The following is a 24,183-nucleotide window of genomic DNA, read 5'->3' as shown; positions in this document are numbered from 1 at the left end:
AATTTGGACAACTGAAGAATGGAATAGTCTATATTTCTTATTTCCGGATTGAACACTGTTTATGGAAAACCCTTAAACTAATGCTAATAAATAAAGTATACTTAATTGTTTGCTCTCCTCCAAATGCAGCAGTGAAAGGCAACTAGATGAAAATGGATTGTTATGCAGTTAGAGAAAACCTAACTAAAGAAGAAATTCTAGGCCAGTCATTAATTTTGTTTCTTCTAGTTGGAGAAGTTTACCAAGCAGACCTCCCAACCCTTCCGAAGTTTCCGCTTTCTTATTTCATTTCCGCCATTCCGATTTTGCCACACACTTCCGCAAAACACATGCGTCGCCGCTCGTCCCGACACTGGCCCGGCTTCGCCGCTGTACTCACCTCATCTCGCCGCCGGCCAGGCCTCGCCGCTGTACTCGCCTTGCCTCGCCGCTGGCCCGGCCTCGCCACTGATGTCGCCTCGCCGCTGTACTCTCCTCGCCTCGCCGCTGGCCCGGCCTCGCCGCTGTACTCTCCTCGCCTCGCTGCTGGCCCGGCCTCGCTGTTGTACTCTCCTCGCCTCGCCGCTGTACTCGCCTCACCTCGCCGCTGGCCCGGCCTTGCCGCTGTACTCTCCTCGCCTCGCCGCTGGCCCGGCCTCGCCGCTGTACTCTCCTCGCCTCGCTGCTGGCCCGGCCTCGCCGCTGTACTCTTCTCGCCTCGCCGCTGTACTCACCTTGCCTCGCCGCTGGCCCGGCCTCGCCACTGATGTCGCCTCGCCGCTGTACTCGCCTCGCTGCTAGCCTGGCCTTGCCTCGCCACTGGCCTGGCCTTGCCGCTGTTCTCGCCTCGCCGCTGGCCCGGCCTCGCTGCTGTACTCTCCTCGCCTCGCCGCTGGCCCGGCCTCGCCGCTGTACTCGCCTCGCCGCTGGCCCGGCCTCGCCGCTGTACTCTCCTCGCCTCGCCGCTGGCCCGGCCTCGCCGCTGTACTCTCCTCGCCTCGCCGCTGGCCCGGCCTCGCCGCTGTACTCTCCTCGCCTCACCGCTGTACTCTCCTCGCCTCGCCGCTGGCCTGGCCTCGCCGCTGTACTCTCCTCGCCTCGCCGCTGTACTCGCCTCAGCTCGCCGCTGGCCCGGCCTAGCCGCTGTACTCGCCTCACCGCTGGCCCGGCCTCGCCCGCTGTACTCGCCTCACCTCGCCGCTGTACTCGCCTCACCTCACCGCCGGCCCGGCCTCGCTGCTGTACTCTCCTCGCCTCACCGCTGTACTCGCCTCGCCTCGCCGCTGGCCCGGCCTCGCCGCTGTACTCTCCTCGCCTCGCCGCTGTACTCTCCTCGCCTCGCCGCTGGCCTGGCCTCGCTGCTGTACTCTCCTCGCCTCGCCGCTGGCCCGGCCTCGCCGCTGTACTCGCCTCACCTCGCCGCTGGCCCGGCCTAGCCGCTGTACTCGCCTCGCCTCACCGCTGCCCCGGCCTCGCCCGCTGTACTCGCCTCGCCGCTGTACTCGCCTCACCTCACCACCGGCCCGGCCTCGCTGCTGTACTCGCCTCGCCTCACCGCTGTACTCGCCTTGCCTCACTGCTGGTCCGGCCTCGCCTCCGTACTCGCCTCGCCGCTGTCCTCGCCTCGCCGCTGTACTCGCCTCGCCTCACTGCTGGCCCGGCCTCGCCGCCGTATTCGCCTCGCCTCGCCTCGCCTCACAGCTGGCCCGGCCTCGCCGCTGTAATCGCCTCGCCGCTGGCCCGGCCTCGCCGCTGTACTCGCCGCTAGCCTCGCGTCTCCTCGCAGCTGTACTCGTCTCGCCTCGCCGCTGTACTCGCCTTGCCGCTGGCCCAGCCTCGACTCTCCTCGCCAATGTACTCGCCTCGCCGCTGGCCCGGCCTCGCCTCGCCGCTCGCTAGGCCTCGCCTTGTCGCTGGCCTCGCCTCGCTTCTCGCCACTGGCCGCTGGCCCGGCCTCACCTTGCCTCTCGCCCGGCCTTGCCGCTGGCCTCGCCTCGCTGTGGAGCGTGAGGCGCTTTGATGTTGAGACGGGAGGGGGCTTGGGTGCGGGGGAGGGGGGCTGTGGAGTGGGAGGAGGGAGTGTGGGTCGGGGGGGTGGAGGAAGGGAGGGGGAAGGGAAGGGACGGGGGAAGTGGGGGAGGAGCGGTGGTGGAGTGGATTTGGGGGAGGGGTGAGGGGGAGTAGTGGGGGGTGGGGAGAGAAGGGGTGGGGGGGAGTAGGGTTGGGGGTTACATGGACCGTTGTGATTTGCTGTTGAAGACCACTGGAGCAAGTATGTCTTCAATTAAATTAGGTATGTGCAGTTTTTTAAATGAAACTCTTTCTTCATAACTTAGTCATACATTTTATGACCATTGTTCTTTTATTCAATACCAAGAGAATTGGGATGTGTAAGGAAAAAGCAAAATAGAAAAAACAAAAACAAAACAATTTTTTCTTTGTTGTAAAAAGTATTTCTGTTCAATAACCTTTCTATAATAGTAGAATATTCTCATGGTAGGCCTGACATTGTACATGTAGTCCAAGGACTACAGACTGTTGGAAATAATAGTCGTTTTTCACACGTGAATGTAGCGCAACGCGTACGCGCATTTGGCGTGCATACTTTTTTTTGTTGAAAAGTTGCATTACGTGCCATATTATGAATTTTGATGTATAATTATGAATTTTGGACATCAAAATTCTGAATTTGTAAAAGCAAATGTCGGGAGGTCTGGGGCAGGGGAGGGGGCAGGGCAGGGGAGGGGGGGTGGTGGGAGGAAGAAGGGAGGGGTGGGAAGGGGGAGGAGGGAGTGGAGGTGGGGAGGTAGGGGAGTGGGGGTAGAGTGGGAGAGGGGGGAGGGTAGTGGGGGGGACGGATCGTTGTGATTTGCTGTTGACCGCTGGAGCAAGTATGTCTTCAATGAAATTAGGAATGTGCAGTTTTAAATGAAACTCTTGCTTCATAACTTGGTCATACGTTTTATGACCATTGTTCTTTTACTCAATACCAAGAGAATTGGGATGTGTAAGGAAAAAACAAACTAGAAAAAACAAAACAAAACATTTTTTTATTTGTTGTAAAAAGTATTTCTGTTCAATAACCTTTCCATAAATAGCAGAACATACTCATGATAGGCCTGACATTGTACATGTAGTCCAAGAACTACAGATTGTTGGAAATAATAGTTGTTTTTCACACATGAATGTAGCGCAACATGTGTGCGCATTTGGCGTGCATACATTTTTTTTGCTGGAAAGTTGCATTACGCGCCATATGAATTTTGATGTGAAATTTTTAAATTTGGACATCAAAATTATGAGTTTATAAAATCAAGTGTTGGGAGGTCTGACCCAGCACATCCATCTGAACAAACAAACGGACCATATCTTATCTGTTCAAAAGCCCAGAACGTATTGTGATACTGCACTAAGGTTAGCTGTTAGTTTTGGTTGAATGTGTAATCAAATGAATCTAAGGTTCCATTAAAAAATAACTAGGTTTATCTATCAATCAGAAGATAGAGCAGTGAGATTTGACACAAATTGAAAAACGCTAAAACCTTACTGTAGTTTAACAAGCAGTTGAAAGATAAAGGTAGGTACTGCCATTGTTTTTAGTTTGGGTCAGGGTGCTAATATTGTAGATTGCCACTTTATTCTTTAAAAAAAGGCATTATTCTGCCCATCCTCTCCCAGCTTTCTCTCCCCATCACAATCAGTCAGACGAAGGATCTTGACCCGAAATGTCATCTATTCATGTTTTCAAAAGATGCTGCCAAACCCGCTGAGGTACTCCAGCACTTTGTCTTTTTTTTTGGTAAACCAGCAGCTGCAGTTCCTTTTTTCTCCAGCTTACTATTTTAACCTATTCTTCCTGTACCTACCTCCCTGTGCCTTGCCTGCATATATCTGCTATTTTCTCTCCCAATTGTTAGGCCTGGGAGTGTGCTACAGACGCCTAACAATGTTAAGGTTTGCTGATCCATTTGGTTAATTATTTGCTCAGTAGGGAACCAGACTGCATGCAATGGAATTCTGCCTTTCATCCCATTCTATACTAGATTTTTAATTTTAATTAAAAATATTATTAAACCATCTTTCAACTTGGCCAAAAACCACCCACAGTTCTTCAAAGTGACAAGTTTCTACAATCTTTGTACAAAATATTTGCATGCGGGGCAGTTTGTTGTAGGATTATGCTTAGAAAACACAGTTGGTGAGAAGGAGCCTAGTTCACTGAAGATAAGAGCAGACTATTTCCTGATCAACAATCTTCTTTTGCACCTAGTTTGGCACATACTTGTCTTTATTCCTACTATTAAGCTCTACAGATTCTAGTTTTAGTTGTGTTGTAAACCTTTTCAATGGAATACAAGTGCACATGGCTAATAGGTTTTTAATATCTCCACACTCCTAGATATGTCTCCACACTGTAATTCTAAAACAAAACAGTGGCATCAATGTTCCTTCACTCGGGAGCAATGGTTTCTTTCCTTTTCCTGGCAACTTACAATATGGCCGTTGGATAAGGACAGGCAGGCCTAGCTATGATTGTGCTTTATTGTTAATGGAAATTATTGGCATTTGTGAGTAACTTGAGCCAACTTGCTTGTGCTTGGGTGTGTTATACTTATCATTATATCCAAACTGTAAATGTCATTAACCACCAAATGGACTAGTCTAGGGAGACAATACGCAGTTGATAGATTTGATATGTTGAGCCTATTGCTGGTAGATGGTTGATGTTCAAGGGCTAACCACAATTTTTCTGATTCACCTTGTAGCCAAATGAAATTTGCTTTAAGTATGTCCATATGACCAAACTAAACCATTGTTGTGGTTTTAAATAAGGGACATATTTTGTACTGTTTTGAAATGCACGTTGTCTTGCATTGGTTGATCAGGTATTAGATTAATACCACTTTACAGAATGATAATTTTGATTGAATTCACTGCCCATTCCTTCTCGTACATCGAGAAGGTGGTGAGAGGGCAGGTTTGAAGAATTCCAAGCAATTATAAATAACAAATATAAAGAATACTAGACCAAGTGGACCCGTTGGGCCCATTCCTCGTAGAGGGGGAACAAGGAAGGGGAGAGGGTGTCGTCACTGAGTGAGCCCTGGACTTAAAGCCTCTCTTGTATTGGTGTAGCATCCTCAACCCCCCACTCAATCCCCCTTCTCCCCCCACTGACCCACTCCATCCCCCCTGCCCCACCCCCACTTGTCCCACCCCTGCCCCCATTCCCCCAGCCCTGTCTCCACCCCCATTCTCCCCTCCCCACCGCTATTCCCCCCTCCCCCTCTCCTGACCCCTCATCTCCCCCCACCCCCACTCTCCCCTCCTCCCCACCCCCACTGTCCCCCTTCCCCCCACCCCCACTGTTCCCACTGCCCCACCCCCCTCCCACACGCCCTCCACTCTCCCCTTCCCCACCCCCACTCTACCCCCACCCCCACTCTCCCTGACCCCCCACCCCCACTCTCCCCCTCCTCCCCCCACCCCCACTCTCCCCCTCCTCCCCCCACCCCCACTCTCCCCCTCCTCCCCACCCCCACTCTCTCCTGCCCCCCCCACTGTCCCCCTTCCCCACTGCCCCCACCCCCTCCCACACGCCCTCCACTCTCCCCTTCCCCACCCCCACTCTCCCTGATCCCCTCCCCCTACCCCCACTCTCCCTGACCCCCACCCCCACTCTCCCCCTCCTCCCTCCCACCCCCACTCGCACTCTCCCCCACCACCCCATTCCCCACTACCCCCCACTCTCTCCTCCCCAGCCCCACTCTCACTCTCCCCCTTTCCCCCACTCTCTCCTCCCCCCACCCCCATTCTCTCCTCCCCCAGCCACACTCTCACTCTCCCCCACACCCCCTCTCTCCTCCCCCAGCCCCACTCTCTCCCACCCCCCCTCTCACTCTCTCCCACCCCCCCATCTCTCCTCCACCCCTCCTCCCCCACTCTCTCCTCCCCACACTCACCCCCTCCTACCCCCACCCTCCCCTCCACCCACTCGCCCCACCGCCATTCTCACTCCCCCCCCACTCTCCCCTCTTCCCCACCCTCCCCTGACCCCCACTCCCCCCTACTCTCTCCTCTTCCCTGACCCCCACTGTCCCCCTTCCCCCCACCACCTTCCCCCGCTGTCCCCCTCCCCAGTCCCACTCTCTCTCCCACCCCCACTCTCTGCTCCTCCCAACCTCCCCCCACTCTACCCTCCTCCCTGACCCCCGCTGTCCCCCTCCCCAGTCACACTCTCCCTCCCACCCTCACTCTCTGCTCCTCCCACCCTCCCCCCACTCTCTCCTCCCCCTCCCCCCTTTCTACACCACACCCTTTCCCCCACTCTCTCCTCCCCACGCCCACTCCCCTCCGTGGAGCTGTTGGCAGTGAAAGCCACTTGCCGAGCATGCAGGGAGGAGGAGGGAGCGAACTCAAGATTTGAACTCAAGGGTGATAATTTTGAATTGGTGGTTTTTGTGTACTGGATATTGACTGTATTTACACTTTTTTGTCACTAACATATTAAATAATAAGAAATTGATCTTTCCAAAGAACATTTTGTCCAACTTTTGAAATAGGATTTGTTTCCGTTTGGCTTCATGGTGCACTATTTTTTAATTAACGCACAGTCATGCAGCACCAAAATTGCTCCTTCAGCCTACATGTTCTTTCTAACCATCAAGTACTTATTACTCCCATTTACCAGCACTTGTGTTGGAGTCTATGATGAATGTAGGGTCCTTGGGAGTATTGAGGAACAGAAGAACAACGGTGCATCAGTCCAAAGGTCCTTGAAGGTGTTAGTCCAATTAGATAACTTGGTTAAAAAGGTTTATGTATATTACCATCAATCGGGGGATTGAAAACAAGAACAGGGAGGTTATGTTCCAATTTTGGAAAATAATGGTCAAACATCATCAGCATGCAGTTCTACTCACCACACAATAGGATAGCATGGAGAGGTGCAGAGGAGATTCACGAGGATAATGTCTGAGATGGAGCATTTTAGTTATGAGGAAAGTAGGAGAGGCTGGGACTGTTTTTCCTGGAGCGGAAGAGGTTAAGATGGAACATGACAGGCACATAAAATGGAGGGGCAGAAATAGGGTACACAACAGGAGGCTTTGCCCCATAGCAGAAGTAGATAAAAAATAGTGGCCCAATGTTTAGAGGGGATCTGAAGGGGACTTTTTTTCATCAGAGTGGATAAGTACGTGGAATGCGCTGCCAGAAATAGTGGTTGAACAGAGATAGTCGCTGACAACATTTAAGTGTTTAGATGAGCACTGAATCAGCTAGGCCTAGAAGGCTACGGGACAAGTGCAGAAGAATTGGACTAATACAGATGGGTGCCCATTGGTTAGCGTGGATGTGGTGGGTTCATATCATCATATCATATCATATCATATCATATCATATATCTACAGCCGGAAACAGGCCTTTTCGGCCCTCCAAGTCCGTGCCGCCCAGTGATCCCCGCACACACTAACACTATCCTACACCCACTAGGGACAATTTTTACATTTACCCAGCCAATTAACCTACATACCTGTACGTCTTTGGAGTGTGGGAGGAAACCGAAGATCTCGGAGAAAACCCACGCAGGTCACGGGGAGAACGTACAAACTCCTTACAGTGCAGCACCCGTAGTCAGGATCGAACCTGTGTCTCCGGCGCTGCATTCGCTGTAAAGCAGCAACTCTACCGCTGCGCTACCGTGCCGCCTTCCTTCCATGCCGTATGACTCTTTTGACTATGACAAATATGGGTTCTTTCCAGACACTGAAGAATAGTGATTCTTGGGTTGGAAAGATTGAATAGACTTAGCTTTTAGTTTCTAGTATTCAAATGAGAAGATGATTGCACGGAAACTTTATAAACATTCTGACACTGCTTGACAGGGAGGATGCTTCCTTGGATGAGAGTTTAGAATCAAAGGTCACATTCTAAGTATAAGAGGTAGATGATTTAAGACTGAATTGAGGAGAGATTTCTTCATACAGGTGAAGCATCTTCAGAATTTTCTATCCCGGAGCGCTGTAGAATTAAGTGATTGAGCTTATTCAAAACAGATTTATAGAGCGAGTCTGAAGAAGGGCCCGAAATGTTGCCTATCGGTGTTTTTCTGGGATGCTGGCGTACATGGCTGACTTCAGTAACTAAGTTACTCCTGCATTTTGTGTCTTTCCTTGATAAACCAGCATCTGCAGTTCCTTGTATCTAGAATTATAGCGATTATTAAAAGAATTAAGTGATATACGACAAGTGAAGGAAAATGGAGCAAAATGTAATGGTAGAACAGGCTCAAATGCCTCTTATGATGTTATCAGTTAAATGTTAACACTGATCTTATGATTATTTACTTGTTTTTTTTTGTTGCACAAAACTGTACATTCTACACCCAAAATTCCCAGCAATTTTCCAAATCCTTGGAACTCTTTGGAAAGGTACAATCATAGCTATTTGCTGGTGAAAATGCATTTGCATTGAATTTGTGTGGTACTATCTATCTATCTCTTCTGGGTAGATTTTCCAGAGTGTGAAAAAAGATAAGTGATCTGAAATAATGGAAAAGTTGGGAAAGAGAATTTGGCAGTAATTGACTTGTCTGTGTTTATAATTATTATTATAATTAATATTATAATCATAATTATTATTATAAAATAAATAATTATTTTTCAAAGATTATCCACAATATTTAATGGATTGGGAGCAGGACATGTGGTGCAGTGTTGTCACAGTGCTAATTTAATGCTTAGACTTGGGAAGTATTTATACTTTGAAGTATTTATCTTGATTCGTTTTATTTTACAGTCCCAAAAATCCTGGATAGAGAATACCTTTACCAAGAGAGAATGTGTTTATATAATTCCAAGCTCAAAAGACCCACACAGGTAAACGAATGTAAATTTAATTTGTGATTCTGTTTTCAATATACTTTTATTATTTGAATATAGGTGATATTTTTCTAATGTGTATATTGTTTACGGGACAGTGGCCAAAACAATCATTTCACAGTCATTTTATGCAGATGAAAGTTCTCGATTAATTTTAAATGTAGTTATGGAATTACACTAGTTTAAGCTTCAAGGAGCTATTGTGATTTGTCATTCTTCTTTGTATCCATTGTCAGACGTTATTCGTGACCTTGTTCATCAAACTAAGGAACTTTATTATAGTGTTGTCGTTATATAGCACAAAAACAGGTCCAGCAGTTCACAATGCCCCGTGTGGGCTTTCTCAGCTCATCTCATTTCCCAACACCTATTTAGAAGCCGCCTTTGCTAGGGTGTCTGTTAGATGTGAGAGAGTACCTGCTTCTTCAGCCTGTCAATTCTTGATTTCAACTACCTTCCAAGTGTAAAAAATGTGGACTATCCTGCATTAATCTCTCCCAAGTGTAGCGTAATCCTGTGCCTCAGAATTTTTCTATAATTTCCCATCTCTTGATCTTTGGCTCACAGGCCTATAATTACGTGGCTGATTCCAACTGTCCCTCTTAAATAAAAGAAGCATCTCTTCTGTGGCCAGAAAGATTCAAATTCCCAATAAATTCCTCTCTTACCTCCCATTGCAGCCTAGATATTTATCCACCTTTTAATTTTTTGTTGTTGATAGAATGGATACATTAAAGACTCAATGGGCACTTGCTCTCTCCATTTCGATGGCAATTTGTTCAAAGGTCCCACTGATCCACTCCTAGAATTCTCTCAAGCACAAAGTCCTTCTGCATTGTGAATGCAGATGGCAAGCATTCAATTAAGTCGTGCCCTCGTGAATCGTACTCTTTCCCCAGTTACTCTCATGCTTTAACATTCTTATAAGAACACATTAGAATTTTCCAATCTGAAGAAGGGTCCCAACCCAAAGCGTCACCCATCCTTTTTTCCAGAGATGCTGCCTGGCCTGAGTTACTCCAACACTTTATGTCTATCTTTTGAATTTTGATTAGTCTTGTCAGCTGATGTCATTTGATGTGCTTCTGCACTCTCCTAATTATTTTAAGTACCTCCTACACATTCCCTAACCAGTTGGGCTTTGTCGGATTTCCGTTCTCGAAACGTAACGTAAGCACTCTTTAAAATCCTACCCCTTGTCACTTGACATCTAGGGTACCTTATATGTGCTGATATCCTTCACCATTATGGGAACAAGTTGGCCCTAAACTCTCATTTTCTGGATTCTCACACTGGTCATCCCTAGAGTGAAGAAAGTAGTCACTCCTAGTGCAATTTTTTTACCAGGTTCTATTTTATCAACTTGAAATCGACCTCCTCACAATTCAGGATCCTAGTTTCTGGTCTATTCTTGTTCTTCATAACAACCTTAAAACTTGCTGCTACAGCCACTATCTCCAAAATATTCTCCGACTGACACTCCCACCAATTGTCCACTAACATTTCCAACGTCTCTGTGTGTCCCCCTTCTTTAGTAGGACTATCTATGTATTGGCTCAAAAAGCACTCCCAAGATACATTTGAAAACAATTCTGCTCCTTCTAAACCTTTCGCACTAAAATAATCCCAGTTAAAATAGGGAAAACTTAGTTCTTCTATTGATAAAATATTATTTGTACACTTCACATTTAGTTTGTCTACATATCTCCTCTATCTCCCACTACCTGTCGTGTACCTGCAGCAAAGTGACTGCCTCCTTTTGATGCTGTTCCATACATTTAGTCTCATTTGAAGAACTTCCTAGGATATGCCCCATCATTACTACAGTAATAGCCTTTTTGATTAATATTGCATTGCTGCTGTTTCTTTTGGATTATCATTGTCCTGGCTGAAGATTCTATACCTTGTCCTTTATTATGCTCTTTTCTCGGTTTCAGAATTTCTTGGATAATGAATTATTGCACCAAGTGAATGAAATTAATTATCTTTAGTGGGTGCTGATTTATATCATGTTTCTTTGCACTTTTTAAAAAGCAGCTTGGTGTTCTATTTGCACATCATTTGTCAAATGTTTTAGTAGTTCTTTTTTCTGGTAATTTGCAATCAACATTCATCTTTTCCAGAGAGGAGTTCTATTGTAAATTTACTTTTTTCTATTTGACACACTTGTGGAAATATTGTCAATTTTTGAATATTTGACTATGACTACTGAATAGTTATGAAAATAATTTGTAATATTATACTTTATCCAAGGATGTTCTACCAACCTGGTGCTAAAATCTTGGAACTAGCCTTTAAGAGCTTAAACAGGAGAATGCAATATATTCCCAAGCTAATCTCTGCCAGTGAAGATCATGGCTGCTTTATGACTTATTTATTATTAAGTATATTCAAGACAGTTATATATTGTTCTGGGGTCCACAGGAATCAATGAAAATAGGCAGAGAATTGGAACAGGGTACTGAATTTGGGTGAAGATAGACACAAAATTCTGGCGTAGCAACGGGAAGAAGGGTCTCGACCCGAAGCGTTGTCCATTCCTTCTCTCCAGAGATGCTGCCTGTCCCATTGAGTCCCACAACATTTTATGTCTATTTTCGGTGCAGTTCCTTCCGACACAATGAATTTGGGTGATTGGCCATAATATTGAAAGGCAGCGTGGGGTTAAAGGACTGAATGGTCTAATGTTACTTCTATTATCTGGTTCTATTTCTACTCATCTATGTTGTACTAAATATCTTTATATCCTTCTCATAAAGTCATAGAGTCGTTACAGCGGGGAAACAGACCCTTCGACCCAACTTGCCATGCCGACCAACATATCCCATCTATGCTAATCCCATCTGCCTGTGTTTGGCTCATATCCTTCTAAACCTTTCCTACCCTTATACCTGTCCAAATGTCTTTTAAATGTTGTGATAGTACCTGCCTCAACTACCTCTAGCAGCCCGTTCCACATACCCACCACCCTTTGTGTGAAAAAGTTGCCTCAGGTTCCTATTAATTCTTTCCTGTCTCACCATAAACCTTTGTCCTCTGGTTCTTGATTCTCCAACTTGGGATAAAAGGCTCTGCATTTACACTACCAATTCCCGTCATGATCTTATACATCTCTATACAAGCACTTCTCATCCACCTGTGCTCTAAGGAATAAAGTCCTGACATGTTCAACCTCTCCCTATAGCTCAGGCCTTTGAGTCCTGGCAACATTTTCATATATCTTCACTGTACCCACTCCAGCTTAACAACATCTTTCCTATAACCATTTGTTAGTAGGTGAAAGTGGCGGTGACCAAAACTGAATACAATACTCCAAATGTGGCCTCACCAATGTCTTATACAACAGTAACATAACATTCCAATTTCTATACTCAATATTCTGACTGATGAAGGTCAATGTGTCAAAAGCCTTCTTGACCACCCTATCTACCTGTGACATCGCTTTCAAGAAACTATGTACTTGCACTCCTAGATTCCTCTGCTGTACAACACTCCACAGAGCCCTGCCATTCATTGTGAAGTTCCTGTCCTGGTTTGACTTCCCAAAATGCAAAATATCACACTTACCTGTATGAAACTACATTAACAATTCCTCAGCCCACCTGTTCAACTGATCAAGATCTGCCGCTTAAATTCTTCTTCCCGCTCTTCACTCTGATCTTTGTCTTTGACATCTTGTACAGTTTCCACGGAGCCCAGTGAAAACTCGAGGAACAGCAACTCGTGTTCCATTTAGACACGCAGCTGTCCTTGAAACTCAATATTGAAATCAACAGTTTTATAAAGAGTATAAGTCCAATCTGCCTAAATGTTCTTCGTCAGACACTTGGATTTTATTTATTCTTGTTAGGAGATGTGAGTTACTTGCAAGGCCAATCTTTATTGCCTATACCTAACTGCCCACAAACCAAGTGGCTTTTTCTGTTGCTTCACAGGGAATTTACAAGTCAAGTACATTGAGTCTGGAGTCATGTGGGTCACATTAGAGAAGATGACAGATTTACCCATGAAAGACATTAGTAAACCAGATGAGTTTTGTGACAATCAGTTTTTTTGTGGTCATCATTTCTGATGACTTTTTAAAAATGTGACATTATCAAATTAATTTAAAATCTACAACTACAATGGAGAAATTTGAACTCTGATTATTGGATTAAGACTCTGGTAACGTAATCATTTCATGAATATAGTCTGGTGAATCTTCATTGCATCCTCAATGGCGTGAGATGGAGAATTGCAAATATTTACCACCCTTTGAGTGAAATTTCTTTTCATCTCAGTCCTAAATGGCTTTGCCTGATTCTGAAATAGCGTCCTGTTATTCTTGGTTTAGCTAGGGGAAAGCTCTTCCCTATATCCACCCAGTTAAGAATATTATTAACATCTAATAAGACCTCTCATCCTTCTAAATTCTTGATGATACAGTCCCCCTCAGAGACTCCTACAACACAACTTGCCAACCCATGAGCCAGTCCGTTGAATCTTTGCCACACTCCCTCTGTGGCAAGGAGTTCAAAACTGTTCAAAGTATCCCAGGTATGGTCTCACTAGGGTTCTAAAACAGCCTAGATAAAATACACTGTACTAATTTGTACAGATAGTCTACTGAGTTTCAACATTTAATTCCTTTGTCAACTGATGGCTTAAATAAAACACATGCTATTGATGTATCTGAATTCTATTAAGGAAAGATTCCAAACTATGAAGGCATTATTTTCATTGCATTAACTGAATTTAAATTTGTCAATGTGGAGCCCAGTCTGCTGCTGATTTATTGCTATTGTATTGACAAACACACTCCTTATTGTCTGTTGCATGTGCAATCGGAAACTGCAAAAGTTCACTTTATTGCTTCTGGTTTCAGATGTCTTCCAGGATGTCAGATATGCCAGCAGTTGGTAAGGTGAGTTTTATTTTAATGAGGTTTTTATTTTCAGAATTGTTTAAAACAATGAAGTTCTGATGCCTATCTGTATGTCAGGAGGAGCACTCCTGATTTGAAGTCAATTATTGCGGCATGGTGGCACAGCAGTACAGTTGCTGCCTTGCAGCGCTTGCAGGGCCAGAGACCCTGGTTCGATCCTGACCACGGGTGCTGTCTGTATGGAGTTTGTACGTTCTCTCCGTAACCGCTTGGGTTTTCTCCGAGATTTTCGGTTTCATCCCACATTCCAACGATGTACAGGTTTGTAGGTTAATTGGCTTGGTATAAATGTAAATATATCTATCCTTGTTTGTGTAGGATAATGTCAATGTGCGGGGATTATAGAAGTTATGTATCTTAGAATTGCCACAAATCCAGGATGCTGGATGGAGAATTGGATTTGGAGCATTTGATCCCGAGTACATTGTCCTGCCTTAGTGGATAACATGAATTTTCATTTGAACATATTAGCATCAAAATACAGTGCTGAAAATGCATTTAGACTGAATTAGATTGAGTGATACTAATGAGCTGTGCAGAGCTACACTTAGAAAGGTTGAAGTGGTTAGTTTTGCAGCTAAGTTTTTCCACAATAATTTACAAAGTCAAGCCTCTGCTGCTTTTGAAACGTTAGTGTTGTTCCTGTAGTAAATTCACAACAATTACATCTTGAGTCTTAAATGCCACTGTTTATTAGAATGTGAATCTCATCAAAGTGAATGGCTGCCTCTGATTGCTAGAATATTTTGTGTGTGTGTGTGTTCAGCCAAGTTCAACAGTTTTCATTTATCTTATGAGTGTATGCTACTTAACATTTGCAGAAGTCAAATGCATTCTTTAATTCATTTTTAATGCTAAACTTGGTAAAATGACCATTCCAACTTATTAAAATTGTACTTAAATGATATCACCTTGAAAGCAAATGAAAGCAAGTGATTACTACTTTACAACTGAAAGAGTGCAGGGTCAACGAACAATTTAGCACAATTCTTTTTTTCAAAATGGGTGATAAAGTTGTATTTGGCATGTATATGCTGCTTGAATTTCTGGCAGTCTGTCTCATTTCCAGTGAATGAGACTGGGAATGTTCGGTTTACATAACGGTACGAGCAAAACTCCAAATTTCTTGCTGTGGATTTGGAAGATATTTATTTACATGGTGCCTTTCACGATCTAAGGAAATATAAATGTGAATTAATTGGTGAAAGAATTGGAGGAGAGTTGAGAAAACTTTATTGATTTAACAAGTATTGTAACGATTAAACTGGCATCCAAATGAGAGAGGAAAACTAATCGTATTTCAAGTAGTACTTGGCTTGAGGCGCCATGACCTTTGACTGACATGGGCATAATAAGTCAGGTAGCAGCATTGTGTGCTGAAAAGCTCTTAGATTCCATGATAATACAAAGTATGTTAAAGACAATGTGTTGATACTTTTCATTGTTGTTCAGAGCATATACAGATGAATAAAAATGTGAAAGGATGACAATGAAGCTTATCCCTTTTGTAAAAATGCAAGCCTCTGCAGAGAATCTGTCCCAATCCAATTTCACAGCATTTCCTCCATATTCCTATATTTTTTCTTTCCCATACGTATCCTTCATTGTTGTTTCCCTTGCAAGGAATTTATGATTGTCATTTAATGCTGTTTAAAATGGATCTTTTCCAAGGGAATGTGTATTCTCCTTGACAAAATTCTATGATATTAATCCAACAACAACTCTATATTTTGTACTTACTAATCCATAATTCCCCATCTACTACTTCCTTACAGGTGTTGCTGTGGGCGATTGGTCCGGCAGCATCTTGGCTTCACTGCAAGTTTGGCAATGAAATACTCCGATATAAAACTGGGTGAAACTGCAAACTTGGAGAAAGAAGAATGGTCAGTGGAGAAACACACCAATGAGAGTCCAACAGATGCTTATGGAGTCATTAATTTTCAGGGAGGGTCACATTCTTACAGGGCCAAGGTTTGTAGAATTTGCGATCTTAGTGTAAATTTGTTAAATTTGACTTAAAATTACTTACCTAGTGTAATTTCCATGGGCAAAACATTATTTAGAAACTAGAGGCTAATAATACCATCGTCCCAAGTCATTTGATATCTACTATTTACCTTGAGGTTCTTTTTGGATGTACTCTGTGTCATCCTGAATGCCCCTTCGTGGGGTGCTCGTGTCCAGGGATTCCCAGGAGATGGCGGCGATCGTTGCTCTTTTCCGAGGAGGTTTTGAGAACATCTTTTAATCTTTTCCTCTGTGGTCGCACTTCCCCGTATATGTAATGAATTACTTTGAAATAATTAACATTTGATTAAGACTGCCACATGTGGAAGTGCTAACATGTCATGTGTGTCCTGTGTTTCATATAAAAAATTCTATTATGGTTAGAAGTTTGAACATTTTTCCCATTTGGAATTCATGCATAACTTTCCTTTTGTTTTCAATTGATGCAGTATGTGCGATTATCCTATGACACAAAACCTGAAGCTGCTTTAAGACTAATGCTGAAAGAATGGCAGATGGAGCTACCTAAACTTGTCATATCTGTGCATGGAGGAATGCAAAACTTTGCACTCCATCCACGCATTAAGCAAGTTGTTGGAAAAGGCTTGATCAAGGCAGCAGTCACCACAGGAGCTTGGATTCTAACTGGAGGGGTGAACGCAGGTAACACAAAGAAGCTTTGAGGCATTGAAATTTAAATCCTGACTCAAATGTTGCCCAGCAATGATTTTTTGCCAAATTTCCTATCGGTGTGTCACTTGTCACTAACTTATACGTTTGATCAGAAGACTAGCTGAATTGTGAGGGACTTGTTAAATACTTGCAACATCACAAACTTTGGTTGTGTTTACTTTAACATTTTAAAAGACCACCTTTAATTTTGATAATTTTAAGTTTGATTCCAATGAGTTAACCAATTGGAGAATGATTGAAATGGGCCATTGCTTCCAGATAATGCAGTTGTGCTTATAGGACTTGGTATTACAATCCCGACTGTAATCGGCACCTTCTTAATCTCTTGAGTGGGGGTAGGGGTAAAGACTTCATTGGGGTCATCAGGTGGGCACCCTCCTTCCTTGGTGTTTTGTTGATAGGCCCACGACACCTCCAGAGGGCTCAAAAGCGATACCTGGCATCCCAGGTGAGCTCCCCTCCATTTTTACCCCTGTTGCTGGTCATTTTGCAGCCCAGTTGGAGTCTTTCCTCTTCAGCCACAGCCAGTTGCTGCTTCGCTCGGCAGCCTCTGACAGCGACCTGACGGCTTGCTGGAAGGCCTGTCCTCGGACTCCCATTCCCTTCAGGAGTCTGGTTGTTGACATGGCTACAAACCCTCTACAACCAACTTTTACACGGAGCACCTGGGCACGCCAGCCGCGTTGTTTTGCCTCGGCTGCTAAGTCTGAATACTTCAGGCATTTTCGTTCATGCGTTTCACCAACTGCAGCCTCCCAAGGCACAGTTAACTCCATGATATACAGGGACTTCTGTGAGGTTGACCACAAGATCAGGTCCGGCCTGAGATTAGTTATGATGATCTCTGGTGGAAATATGAGCTTCTGATCTAGATCAGCCTGCATTTTCCAGTCCCAGGCAGTGTCCAGGAGGGTCAGTTCCTTTCTTGCAAATGGCTTCTCTGGAAGTTGTCCTGCTCTTACAAAATGGGTGGTTTTCAAGAAACCAGGCGTTGGGGGAGGGAGGGCATTGGTGGTAGTTCTTCTACCTTCCAAGGTAATCGCCAGTTGTCGCAGGACCTGATTGTGTCTCCATGTGTAGTGGCCTTGTGAAAGACTGGTGTGGTGTGCAAATTAATGTTAACTGTGTCTTGAAGAAATACAGTGCCCCCCCATAATGTTTGAGACAAAGACCCATCATTTATTTATTTGCCTCTGTACTCCACAATGTGAGATTTGTAATAGAAAAAAATCACATGTGGTTAAAGTGCACATTGTCAGATTTTATTAAAGGCCATTTTTATACATTTTGGTTTCACCATGTGGAAATTATAGCTGTGTTTATACATAGTCCCCCCCCCCCATTTCAGGGCACCATAATGTTTGGGACACATGGCTTCACAGGTGTTTGTAATTGCTCAGGTGTGTTTAATTGCCTCCTTAATGCAGGTATAAGAGAGCTCTCAGCACCCAGTCTTTCCTCCAGTCTTTCCATCACTTTTGGAAACTTTTATTGCTGTTTATCAACATGAGGACCAAAGTTGTGCCAATGATAGTCAAAAAAGCCATTATGAGACTGAGAAACAAGAATAAAACTGTTAGAGACATCAGCCAAACCTTGGGCGTACCAAAATCAAAGGAGTTTTTCAAAGCTAAAATTTATTTCTTGCAAATGGCTTCTCTGGAAGTTGAAAAGGATTTCAATTCTTGAATGGCCAAGTCAATCACCTGATCTGAACCCAATTGAGCCTGCCTTTTATATGCTGAAGAGAAAACTGAAGGGTACTAGCCCCCAAAACAAGCATATTAAAAATGGGTGCAATACAGGCCTGGCAAAACATCACCAGAGAAGACACCCAACAACTGGTAATGTCCATGAATTGCAGACTTCAAGCAGTCATTGCATGCAAAGGATATGCAACAAAATACTAAACATGACTACTTTCATTTACATGACATTGCTGTGTCCCAAACATTATGGAAGGCACTGTATTTAGTTACGTTATTGATGTTAAAAAAAATCATTTTCTATCTCTTATCAAAATTTACAGCAGGATGCACAAGCTTTGATTAATAGTTGCAAAATATACGGCTGACATGCCTATTCTAAGCTATTTCAATTGAAACTTGCAGGCAATGATTGGTTTGAAATCTCAAATTGTCTAGAAAACATCGCACAGCAGCAGGATACTTGCCATAAGTGGTCTGCCAATTGATTGATTTATACACAATGATTTATTTCCTTAATGCATGCATGCATATAGATATAGTTATTCAAAAAATATATTGAGATGGGGTTTTTCACAGGCCCCATGAGTGTGCATATCCATAGGTGGCAAGTGAGCGCATAACAAGGATATTCATCTATGCGACAATAAGGACTGTAAATATGGATTGTCATCCCACTATAGCATGCTGTAACAAACTAGGAGAATGGAACAGATTTGTTTAAATTTGTATTTTTAAAAATCCATTTAAGCAGGGTTAAACTCTGTTTGGTCCCTTGGACTGTACTAGCACACCAAAAGTATAAATTTGATATTTTTATTGTGTTAAATGGAATATTTCTTCTTCTTAGGTGTTGTGAAACATGTTGGTGATGCACTGAAAGAACATATTTCACGATCTTCTCGTAAGATTTGTACAATTGGAATTGCCCCTTGGGGTGTTATTGAAAATAGGAATGACCTCATTGGAAGAGATGTAAGGGGTTACATTTCAAGTTGAACTGAGCATTGTTGAATTTTAGTCTGTTTTTAAAATACTTTTTGATGTGAATCAGCATTTCTGTTTTTTCAGGTTATTGTACCATACCAGACCTTGCTAAACCCTCTGAGTAAATTGAATGTTCTAAATAGTTTGCATTCGCATTTCATTCTGGTGGATGATGGCACAGTTGGGAAGTATGGTGCTGAAGTTAAGCTTCGGAGAGAACTAGAAAAACACATCAACCTCCAGAAGATTCATGCAAGTTAGTTCTGCAGACATTTATAATCATCAGAATATCAACATACTCCTCCCGTAACTCTCTGCATCCATATCCTTCTCCTTGGTAAATACCGATGAGAAATATTCATTTGTTTCTTTGATTTTACAGGAATAGGCCAAGGTGTACCAGTAGTTGCTTTAATATTTGAGGGTGGTCCTAATGTCATCCCCACTGTGCTCGATTACCTGCTAGAGACACCCCCTGTACCTGTGGTTGTTTGTGAAGGGACTGGGCGAGCTGCAGACCTACTGGCCTATGTGCACAAGCAGACTGAGGAAGGAGGGTAAGTTTGTGATGCAATTTATTCAACAAAGGAAACATACTTCACTGCAATCTGTGCCTAGACAGTGTTTCTCACTCAGGAAAACTGAACGTGGGGTGTATCCATGTGTGCCTTTTGTGTAATTATGTGTCTCCTTGTCTCACTGTAAAATTGAAGTATGGAAATTACAGTAATGCTTAACTGTCTCGTGGAATATGAGAGCCAGATAGATTACCTGTCTGAGTCACTTCTCCTGATCCCTCTCTTTTAATTAAACCGTACCCAGTTAACTACTTTTGACAAATCCCTTAGCCAATATCTACATTTACATAAAAAAGACTGTTTTAACACGAGACTGAGGCAAAATATTTAAGTCTGAAAATTGATTATAGCCACCAGTGATTTGTAAAAATTGTCGCTTCCTTGTTACCACTTACCAATCTGCAAAATTAGTCTCTCTCACTTTCTACGTTGAAGTCCTTTAATCTTGGAGCTCCCACGTGCCATTTATTGAATACTTGAGGCTAGAAGGTTAATTTGTGTGAAGAAAGACTGATGTGAGGCAAAGAGTAATAAGAATTTTATGAATTTGCAAGGTGACAGTTTACATTATTGATCAATCAGGCCAACAGTATTTAGCTTGTGGAATCATGAACGAGCTTGTAACCAATTAACAAATTTGTTTTTCTGCATAAAATCTGGACGTGTGAAATTATTTATCTTGAATAACTTTTTTAGAATATTTTATAACAAATTCAATATGCTTGGCTGACTTTACTGATTAATTATGACTGTTTGGTTCCCCACTAGTATACTTCCTGATGGGTTGGAATTGGAAATCCTCACCACAATCAAAAAGACTTTTAACTTCAGCCAAAATGAAGCATATCATTTATTCCAGACTCTGATGGGATGTATGAAGGCTAGAGAACTTGTAAGTTTGCCACAAAAGTATGTTGTAGTGAGCTAGTAAATGAAATATTTTTCAAGTCCAGATCTGAATTTGATCTTCAACAATGAAATAGGGTATATCTGCACCCTTGTTAATGAGGATGAGTTTGGTAAAGGTCCTTGGTTCTTCACAAATTAGTTATTTTAATGGTTTCTTGCTTGAACTTTTAAGACTTTGTATTGGGAATGAGGAAAACTGGCACTGGTGATAGGTGATGCTCAGAATGCAATACTAAGGCTGAGCATATTGTAGCAAGGCAGTATTTGCTCAGGATGAAAACATTGGTTAGCCAGGGGACGGAGGTGGTGTTGGAGGGGGGAGCAGACAAATTGACGGCAGCCAGGAAAAAGCGCAGCTGGTATGGGGGAGGGGGAGAGGAGGGGAGGGGGTGACCGAGCACGTCCTGTCGGCAGCAGCCTGATGAGAGCGCTGTCAGTCAGGGGCTACAATGTTAGCTGCAACAACAGCCACGTCAACCGGACGGTGCGGCTGCCCGTGAGGAAGAGTTCGCTGGTGCAGACCAGCAGCATTGGTGTCTAGTTTTAAAGTGAAATCACACAAATTGCTGGAATAACTCAGCAGAATTAATCAGTCTGAAGAAGGGTCTCGACCTGAAACATCACCTCTCCATGATCTCCAGAGATGCTGCCTGACCTGCTGAGTATCTCTTGCACATTGTGTCATTTTGTGTATTAACCAGCATGCATTTCTTTGTTTCTACCTAGTTTTAAGGTGATTCCAACTTGCATAAAATCTGACTTGCGCAAGGGTTTACGGAATGTAACTCTTATGTAAGTTGGGGAATGCCTGTACCTGGGTAAAGAATGCCACAGCTTAACTTTTACTGAGCAAAGAACTCTTTTCTCATTGCATTCTTGACCTCTTAAACTGATACAAAATGACTCTTCCACTTATCAAAGGGAAACGTGATCCATGCCTTTTCTTTCACAACCAAGAATTTATTTGTGTTGTGAGCGTTGAAATTTTCTCTATATTTTACCCTGCATATCTCTAAAGTATATACTGAGCAAATCCTAGACTGTAATTAGTAGCCTCCCCTCCAAAAGTGCACAAACCTTGTCTATAATAGTAGAAGTAACATCTATGTAGTAACTTTCATGTATAAAATCATTACCAAGGGCTTCACTAAGGAGAAGAGATCGAACATGTTATTTTACATTTTCAGATTACTGTATATCACATTGGGGCAGAGGAACACCAAGATATAGATGTGGCCATTCTAACAGCATTGTTAAAAGGCAAGTATTCTGGGCTTGACCAGCTTCTTGGAACACCATTCTTAATCTCATTTTATTTGGTGCTGAGATCTTGGCTTAGTTTAATTACATTGTAAGTGAGATATATTCATAGGAGAATTTGTTCCTTAAAAGGATATTTAAGAAAGTTTAAGATCCACCTTTGATTTAATTTTGCAATAAATTGTACGATGTTCAGTGGTCTTCTTGATTTCTGTGTCTAGAAATTTATCAATCTGGTGCTTAAATATATATTTTCAGTGACAGTACAGCACTGTACCAAATTGTTCCAGATTCCGCAGGGTCATCACCCTCTTAATGAAGAAATGTATCCTTCTTTCAATCCTAAATCTCTTGCCATATAACCTAAGATGACCCGTAGACAAATGGGATTAGTGCAGAAGCCAAAAGAAACTGCATTATATTGTTATTCTTCAATAAACCCTCAAATCCCACAGCTATCTTGATTATACTTCCTCACACACTGTCTTCTATAATGGTGCCCCTTTCCCAATTTCTCCATCTCAGCCATATCTTTCTGCTCCAAATTTTCTGAAATATCGTCCTTCCTGAAGTATGGTTTCCTTTCTGCCATATTTCCTCCTTTGTCTGCATTTCTGCTCTGATCCTGAAAATGATAACCAATACAACCATTGTTTCCAAGGTTCCTCCTTTACAACTAACTCTGACTTGAAATTATCAAGCCTTTGGGATATATCAGTTTTCATTGCACCATTTTCTCACTAATAAGGTTCTTTACTTCCTCAGCCTCATTAGATTCATAGTTTCTTAACACTACTGGGAAGTTATTTTGACATTTGGTTGGTTGTTCTGCCATTTTCCTTTTTCCCCCATTATAAATTCTTCCAGATCTACTCTTGCAGAATAGTGGAAACAAGCTAAAGCATATTCCCTTGATAAAAGCTGGGTAATTTGTTCAAGAATCTATACTGAGAGGAGAACAGTTGCTCACCAATTATATATAAATATGTATTAATTACTTGGGGCATTGCCTTCATCTGTCAGCTATGGAATTATTCCATATTTGCAATAAAAATCAAGCTGACCATAAAGGTAATAATTATTTTTGCTGTTGATGGTCTACTTTTTAGTATGATTGTCAAGAGGAACCTGTTTTTGTTGTTTGGAATGAGAAAAGTGGAATTATTTCTAGAACCTACATAACTCTACTCCAGTTCTCAAAACTCCTATCTCCCTAAACCTTTATTTCTTCATTCAGGTACCAATTCGTCTGCATTTGATCAATTGATATTAACACTTGCCTGGGACAGAGTGGATATTGCCAAGAATCATGCATTTGTTTATGGGCAGCAGTGGCTGGTATGTATACATTTCAGAAAAGATCAGTTTATATTCAACAAGAGAGAGAAATGAATGAAGCAAATCTTCTGCTATCCTGTGTTTGTTGTTTGTCTGCTACCTGGGCAATGCTATTTTTCCTAGCCCAATCTAGAGCATAATCTTTTACAGGGAGTTTGGCTTCCAGCACATCAAGGTTCAGGACTTCTGACTCAAGCTGTTGTGAGCAACAGGAATTGCATTAACCGCAAAGAAATGTGACTCCTACCTGTTCCCATACTGACCTTTTCGTCCTTGGCCTCCTCTATTGGCAGAGTTAGGCCACGTGCAAACTGAAAGAACAGTACTTCACATTTCCCCTTGGATAGCCTACAACTCAACAGAACGAACATTGAATTCTCCAATTTCAAGTAACATTGCCTCCACTCCCCTCTTTTTTTCCCGACCCTCCCAGCCCAATGTGCACAACGTTCTCTCACAACCCTAGTCACCCTGCTCCTTTGCCCTCCTCTGCATGCAAATCTCCAATCCCTGAGTCCCATATTTTCCCTTTACCCCCTTCCCATTCCACACATCCCTCCAGCTCTACATTTCACTCCCCTTTCCTTATCTGACATCCTTTTGTCTTCATTACACCTCCAACCTTTGACATTTATTTCACTCCTCTGCCAATTGACACCCCTCGTCTATATCCACCTATCATTTGCCAACTCTGCCCCATCTTTTCCAGCTTTCTCCTCCCTACTCCATCAATCTGATGAAGGGTCCTGACTTAAAACGTCCTCTGTTCTTGTCCCTCCACAAATGCTGCCAGACCCACTGAGTTCCCCCAGCATTTTGATTTTTGCTTAGGATTCCAGCTTCTGCAGTTTCTTGTGTTTCTTACCGTCATACTTTTTTGAATGTTTGAATATCTTGAAATCACGAATATTAGAAAT

The 24,183-nt window shown here is 43.2% G+C and overlaps 1 protein-coding gene across 1 annotated transcript in view; it reads left to right on the top strand.

Annotated features, from left to right (window-relative positions):
- trpm7 (transient receptor potential cation channel, subfamily M, member 7) overlaps window positions 1-24,183 on the top strand; it is a 98,859-nt gene that overhangs the window by 23,013 nt on the left and 51,663 nt on the right. The window contains exons 3-12 of the mRNA XM_078427333.1: window positions 8,779-8,858; window positions 13,726-13,764; window positions 15,561-15,759; window positions 16,245-16,458; window positions 19,045-19,169; window positions 19,266-19,437; window positions 19,564-19,738; window positions 20,528-20,651; window positions 21,856-21,928; window positions 23,166-23,266. Of these exons, the coding sequence (XP_078283459.1) occupies window positions 8,779-8,858; window positions 13,726-13,764; window positions 15,561-15,759; window positions 16,245-16,458; window positions 19,045-19,169; window positions 19,266-19,437; window positions 19,564-19,738; window positions 20,528-20,651; window positions 21,856-21,928; window positions 23,166-23,266 (1,302 nt within the window). The remainder of the gene's footprint in view (window positions 1-8,778; window positions 8,859-13,725; window positions 13,765-15,560; window positions 15,760-16,244; window positions 16,459-19,044; window positions 19,170-19,265; window positions 19,438-19,563; window positions 19,739-20,527; window positions 20,652-21,855; window positions 21,929-23,165; window positions 23,267-24,183) is intronic.

This window comes from Rhinoraja longicauda, chromosome 33 (genome assembly GCF_053455715.1).
Source record: "Rhinoraja longicauda isolate Sanriku21f chromosome 33, sRhiLon1.1, whole genome shotgun sequence".
In the NCBI taxonomy this organism is placed as follows: Eukaryota; Metazoa; Chordata; class Chondrichthyes; order Rajiformes; family Arhynchobatidae; genus Rhinoraja; species Rhinoraja longicauda.
Note: the sequence above shows the minus strand (reverse complement) of the source record. Positions and strands in the feature narration are given on the sequence as shown.